Below are 7,081 nucleotides of genomic sequence, written 5' to 3' on the forward strand. Positions count from 1 at the left end.
CCGGGAGCATTCTTCCCCCTCCGCAGGCCACAAGGACTAACTTCTCTAACTTTTGTCAAAACTTTAATCATTCGCAGCATTTGAAGTTCGGCCCTAGACGCCCCTTTATGGATACACACCCCCCCTGAAGGTCGGAGGGGTCTGAAGCTGAGGGTCAGCGCCCCGGAAATCCGAAGCCCAAGGCAGGGGAGAGGTGGGAGGGGGTCGGAGCCTCCCCAGACACACCCTCACGCCCCACCCGGGTAGCCTCTCCAACTCTCCTCGTCCAGGAGTCCAGTCGCCCCTTCCCACCCCAGCCCGCACTGGGCCCGCCCAGGACCAGGTGTAGGTGTCTCCATCCGGCAGGTGTCAGCTAGCACACCTAAATCTCCTCCAGGAAGTCGGTGGGGAACAGCCCCACCTTGCGGCCGGTGTAGACCTTGACGTAGCCGCCAGCTTCGTCTCCTTTCTGCACTACGATCTAGGGAGTTAGAGCATTGGGGAAGCAGGGGCTGAGTTAAGGACGGAAGAGCGGGCGGGGGAGGGGCGTTTACACGAAGGGTACACCTCCCACGTGTGTGGACGCGGTTAGGTTAGGGTACCCGAGCCACCTGGTCTTTCTTCAGGGTGATCTGCCCGATCTCTCGGTTCCCGACAAACGATCTGGTTACACGGTGCACACGTTCTCCAGCTCGGACCCGAATGATGAAGTTTGGAGGGAAGAATCCCACCTTCTCTCCGATTTTCCCCTAGAGAAGGGAGTAGATGGCTGACATCTCAGGTTCTAGACCCTCCCCATAGCCCACCTTGGCTCTAGCCGGTTGTCTTACCCGCCACCACTCCTCATTGGAGTCATCGATGACTGTGATCTTCTCCCCGGGCCTGGGACAGGAAGGAGAGCTTTCTGATTTGCATTCAGATGCCAGTTCCTAGCGGTCCAGCAGCCCAGGGCACCCGCCCTTCTCCACCGCACCGAGAGCTCATCTCTTACTCCTCCCGGCCCCCCACACTCCCGCCTCTCTCGAAGGCTTCTCACGGGAAATCCAGATCATCCTTCTCCAAGGCTTTGAACCGATAGAGGGCCACGAAGTAATGAGACTGCTGGAAGCCGGGCTGCTTGTGCTGGGGAGTGGAAGGGGGGATGAGTTCGTTTCCCGTCTCCTTTACCAATTCTTCGGGGACAGGAGTTTATTGGTTTCCGTGTGTGGGTCGGTCTCAGGGTGGAGGGTGATGGGAACAGCTGAGGAAGCTGTAAATGATGTCAAGCCTTGATGAGGAGGAAGACTGGACTTCTACAGGTAGACAAGATGCTTACTTTGTCATCCGGTGTTTTCTTCTCCGCCTTCTTGTCCCTTTCTGCATTGTTTCCTTGCAGGGGAAATATGGACAACCATCATCCCTTCCCCAACGCTTCGCTCCCCACCCTTGACTACACTGACTCCATGCCATCAGTGTGGATGGGGAGGGTGGCATTCACTCACCATCCTGGGACTTGCCTTCCCCTGGCCTGGCTGACTCCGGTTCCTCCTCCATCATGGCTGCTAGAGGCTGGAGGGGTTACCAGGGTTAGAGAGGATCTGTCTCAGGAACCTGTGTCTTTCCTGCCTCCCCAGGCAGGCCAGAGAGTTGTAGACCAATAATAGCATCTAAGCATTGGAAGGATACTTGGAGAAAATATCAGTTCAACCACCTACTTGATGCAGGAATTTCTTCTGAAATATGCTGTCAGGCAAGGCTATCTGCATTATGCCTGAATACAGTAATGGCAGGGAGTTCACTACCTTACAATATAATCCCACGTGATTTTACTTTTCAAATTCCTTTTATTAAGCCTATATCAGCTTCCCCGTTATCTGTAGTTAGTTGTCTTGATTTCCCTTCTTAGGGCTTTGAATGTGAAACAAATACAGTCTCTCTAAATTTCTAAGAACAGTAGATATATCCTTTCTGGCTTCTCTTCCCTGCAAATCAACCCTATGATCGAGATTTCAGGTCCTTCATTGTACTATCTGCTTTTAAAAAAATCCTCCATTGTGTAAGACAGTGTGTGTGTGTGTGGGGGGGTGGATGGACCCAGCACAGTTTTCTTCTCCTTTTTTTTTTTTTTTTTTTTTTTTTTTTTTTGGTTATTCTGAGGTAGAGTCTTATGCAGCCCAGCTGTCCTCAAACGCCTTATGTGGCCAGAATAACCTTGAATTCCTGGTCTTCTGACCTCCAGCTTAGGCATGCTAGAATTTCGGGTGTGCATCACTTTACCTGTCTGGCAACATAGTTTCCACCGTTCCCTCTTAAGAACTTTTAAGGATGTTTTTCCTGAACCAGCCTTGTCATTCATAGTTCAATTGACTGAAATCTGTCATCTGTAACCAAGCTTTATATCAACTACGTGGAGATTAGATCTGAAGTTTTGTTACCAGGAACTTTTTGTTGTTTTGCTTTTACCACAAGAAAAGTACAGTTTCCTTTATGAACTTTCAAATAATTATTATTTTCAAGACAGATTTCTCTGGGTAATAGCCTTGGCTGCCACAGAACTCCCTTTGTAGACCAGGTTGGCTTCAAACTCACAGAGATCCACCTGCCTCTGCTGGGATTAAAGGTGCCACCATTACCATCCAGCTGGACTTTCAAGTTATTAAAGCCAGGCAAGGCTGTGCATGCCTCCAGTTCCAGCAGAGGCAGAACTGTGAATTCAAGGGCAGACTGGGCTATAAAGCAACTTAAGAGGAAGCCACGGCTACACAGAGCAGAATGGAACAGAATACACGTTAGAGGTGTAGTTTAGCTGGCGGACTGCTTGCCTAGCATGCATGAAGCCCTGGTTTTGATCCCTCCTGTCACATAGAGCTGGTTGATGGCATGCATCTGTAACCCCTGGGAGGCAAGTGGAGGCAGGAGGGTATACAACACCTTTAGCTAAAGGAGAATGATGCTGGCTTAGGGTGGGGCTTGCTGGAGAGTGGCAATGGTAAAGAATGCTTGCTGTTTTCTCTCTCTAGGGTTTTATTTACTGCTATTTTATGTGTTGTTATTTATTGTATGAGAGCTCTGACTGCATGTATGTCTGTACTCTGTGTGCATGCCTGGTACCCACAGAGACCCCAGGACTGGAATTGCTTTAACTAGCACCATCTATATTAGCTCATAAGGTGGTTCAGGGAGAAACTAATTACCACTACCAAGTTTGTAGCTCTACTGTAAAAGACAAGGAGACTGCCCTTCACCAGTAACAGCTTTGTGTCTGTTCATCTACAAGATGAACAGGTCACGTCAGATGACCTTCATGGATACCTGCTGGCTCTAGAATTATTTAGTCACTTGCAATGACAAATCCTCTTCCCCAGATGCAAAACACACAGATCTTGCCTGTTACCCCAAGTGCCCAGGTCAGGGACTTGGCCTTCTGTGGTACTTAATCATCAATTTTAGAACGACTTGCAGAAGCATGCACTATGGCTGGAGTGAGTTTGTTTTTTGATGTTGGGCATTAAACCAGGATGCCTCACACAAACATACTAGGCAAACACAGAACTATATTCTCAGCCCTGTGGCAGGAATTCTTTCTTCTTTTTCTTAAAAAACAAAAAAACAAAAAAACAAAAAACAAAAACAAAAAAAACAAAAACAAAAAAAACTTCCCACAGGAATATTTCTGCTTGGTAATGCTGCACCATTTGGGGGCAGCGGGCGCAAAGCTCCTATCATTTTTCCCGAGGGGGAAATGACCTGTCCCATGGAGCTCACATTTTTCTTATCTGCCTGTCCTTTCTTCCGCTCCTTGTTTGCCATGATCACCCCGACGCGCAGGGTCTCAAACACAGGGTCATTTCTATTGGCAGCAGCTGGTGGGGTGGGAGAAGGAAGACCATATTACTAGGAAGGCAGGGGAGGCCTCGAAGGGACATCTGAGAGTCAGTGGGCACTCACTCACAGGCACTTGTTGGGGATCGGAGATGGAGAGGACAGGACAGGGCCAGCTCTGTAAACCCTCGGTTACCAATCTATAAAGGGCTCTAAAACACCATGGGAAATGCCTTGTGCACCGTGCTGCTGGCTTTTGTTGTGCTCAGTAGCCCACGTGCAAGCTGGGGGGCTGCCACCAGCAGTCTTCCGACCCCATGCTACTCTGTGCCAAATGCATTTGAGTAACTTCCAGCGAATGCACATGTTTTTTTTTTTTTTTTCCCCCTGACAGTCTCCCTATGTAGCTCAGGCTACATACGGGAATCAGGGAGATCCGCCTGCCTCTGCCTCATGAGTGCTGGGGTTAAAGGTGTGCATCTTCACTGCAGCCTCAACGAATCTACTTTTAAGGGCTCCCAGATTACGCTCTTGTCCGGGGGCATACCCATTGCTCACAGGCTAACCCTGAGAGTGGTGTCCCGCTGTAGCAGGGTGAAAACAGGCCAGAATCCTTGCTCTCGCTTAGCATCTCTCCCAGCTATAAACCAAGGACGAGTCCATGCATCCAAGTACAGCTGTGAAAACACTAGACTGAGGGAGAGCTTCGGAACCAGAACGACTCCATTTTAGAATTCACTTTCCAGAGAGGTGGTGTGAAACCATCTCCGAGACTTGCCCGCTCCCCCAGGTCCTATGTGGGCACTCACAGAGGTCTTTGACACAGGCATACTGTTGGTTGCTGTAGAGCGGGGAGCTATACGCTCGATGGAAACCAGGCGGCTGTAGGATGGGACGGGGAGAGCCATTAGAAGAAGCAAGGGAGGGCCCAGCATCCCTCCCCCGAGAGCTCAGCCCTTCTCAGAGGAAGGGATGAGCTCAGAGAGAGGAAGACATGGCTTCAGGGGACAGGCAGCAGTTGATGGCCTGGGCCTCCTCTTCTACGCTCTTGCTCCCCAGAGCCCAGTTACTCACGATCTTGCCGAAGCATCTCTGCATCTCCACGTAGGACTGGCAATGTTCATGGATGTTGGTTTTGCAGTTCTTACAGCGGAGCCCAAACTTGTTATTGACTTGGGGGGGGGGGAAACATCTGAGTGAGGAAGGGTCTGGGTCCCTTTTCTCTTGGTTCTTCAGCTCTGACCGGCCTACCCCCTTCTGGTACCCTACGCTGTCAATGTCGGTATTTTCCTAGGGTGATTCTCACCACAGTGTCCATTATACACACCCACGAGGCTTTGCTAAGTCCTCTCCCACCCCATGAGCCTCCCATCTGACTGTTTCTGCTCCCCTTCAAGACTCACGCACAATCATCCGGGCACAGACATCACAGAACTTGGGTTTCTTGAAGAAGTGGTCTTTGAATTTGTGGGGCTTGTCGTTGACAGGCTGCGGGGGTTCTGGGGGTGGCTCCTCCTCCTCCTCCTCCTCCTCCTCTTCCTCATAGATATAGTAGATGGGCCCACCCCCAGCCCCCACTGCCTCCCCATTGGCCTCGGGCTCTGGGGGAAGCTCCATTTCTGTTGTCTCTGGAGAGCCCTTCTTGAATATCTGCTTCAGTCTTCCGAGCTGAGGGTGGGGTGGGGTGGGGAGGGGTGAAGGAAACTCAGTGTTAAAGGACGGCCACTTTCTTGCTTTTTCTAACATGGGAAAGCAATGCCCTTGATTAGTGGATTGGGGCTGCCAGTGCTGGCTAACCCAACAACAAAGGAGCCATACACAAAGGGGATCTATTGGAGCACTTTTCACCACGAAGTGAAGGCTTCCCAGCCCCTCTGACACCTCTGCCCAGCGACCACAAATGCACTCACCCCACCTTTCGGAGTCTCTGTTGGGAAGGGGGGCTTAGGGGACTCCAATGCCTTCTTTTCTGTCATCCTGCAAGAGGTTGGAGCCCACAATGAGATCTAATCCCCAACTGCCTGTTCTTCTGCTCCTGTATCCCTGCTGCACCTCCAAGGGGAGCTCTGGGGGAACCCAGTATGCTGCTCAAGGAAGGGTTCTCCTAAATCAGTGGTTCTCAGCCTCCCTGCAGCTGCGACCCTTTAGCAAAGTTCCTCAGGTTGTGATGACCCCCTCCCCAACCGTAAAATTATTTCGTTGCTGCTCCATAACTGTGATTTTGCTCCTGTTATGAATTGTAATGTGAATGTCTGATATGCAGGGGATCTGACATGTGACCACTCACACACTGAGAGCCACCGTCTTACATGTATTTGTGACTGATGCAATATACACCTTCTCACGGCTTCAGGCTTAACCCGTGTCCTTGTCTACATGTATGAAGGTGTGTCCTGAGAGTTGCCCTCCCCTGAGCCTTGGGGGCCCTGTGCCTAGCTCTGTCCTGGCCTGCCTCAGGTCTCTGCTATTTTGGTTTTCAGAGTAACATGAGCCTTTCCTTCCCTTCCTGTCCCATTCCCTGGACCCCACGGCAGCCTATCCATCCCACCTCCAATCCTGACTCAAGTGCAACAGTTTCACTTGGAAAATTCAAACTACTCACAGATAAGGACAGAAACAAGAAGCTGAACACACAGGATGTGAAAGATGAAGAGATGACTTACTTTGGAGACTCCCTAAGTCAGTTCAGTGTGGAGAGAGGTAGCCCCTAAGACCTCGATGGTATTGCTGGGGGAGGGCTCGTCCTCTTCCTCCAAGGCTAAGCCCCCAGTACCTTCTGGGCTCACGCCAGCTATTCAGACAGTGTTGGTAGGCCTCCTAGCCCCTCACCATGGTGGCGGAGCTGAAATGACAGGGCTGGAGGACAGTGGACAGCTGGAGCACAGCTGACAGGCAGAAATTGGAACCAGGAGGTCTGAGGCAGGGCTGGGCCCTGACTCCTCCCCCCCGCCCCCCCCCCTGCTCTTCAGAGTGTATACGCTCTGAAGTGTATTAGCTCATCAGGGGCATTTTCTACCCAATACTGTAGCACCTTACCCCACTCCAAGGACTGAAGCCAGGGTTTGCCATGCTGACCATGTGTTTGACCACCAAGCTAGAACCCCAGCAGGAAAGGGGCTTCTGTCCCCCTACTCACTCACGAGATTTACATTTATGCTCTATACCTTTCCCCTTAACTTTCAAAGAACCTTTTCAATTCTACCCTCCCTGGGCTCACTTCACTCACTTTCTTGGGTTTTGTTTCCTTTGTTTTTTGAGACAGTGTTTTTCTGTGTAGCCCTGGCTGTCCCAGAACTTGCTC

At 50.8% G+C, this 7,081-nt stretch overlaps 1 protein-coding gene across 1 annotated transcript; it reads right to left on the reverse strand.

The window, feature by feature from the left end:
- Window positions 1-336: 336 nt before the first annotated feature.
- Stac3 (SH3 and cysteine rich domain 3) lies at window positions 337-5,443 on the reverse strand. The gene is made up of 10 exons (XM_051176104.1): window positions 5,184-5,443; window positions 4,855-4,952; window positions 4,590-4,662; window positions 3,724-3,821; window positions 1,461-1,527; window positions 1,295-1,347; window positions 1,016-1,101; window positions 810-861; window positions 591-728; window positions 337-460 (listed from the first exon to the last, which is right to left on the reverse strand). Exons 1-10 carry the CDS (start codon window positions 5,395-5,397, stop codon window positions 362-364), a joined length of 978 nt encoding a protein of 325 aa, XP_051032061.1. The 5' UTR covers window positions 5,398-5,443; the 3' UTR covers window positions 337-361.
- Between the last annotated feature and the right edge of the window lie 1,638 nt (window positions 5,444-7,081).

Source organism: Phodopus roborovskii, unplaced genomic scaffold, assembly GCF_943737965.1.
Source record: "Phodopus roborovskii unplaced genomic scaffold, PHOROB, whole genome shotgun sequence".
NCBI lineage: Eukaryota > Metazoa > Chordata > Mammalia > Rodentia > Cricetidae > Phodopus > Phodopus roborovskii.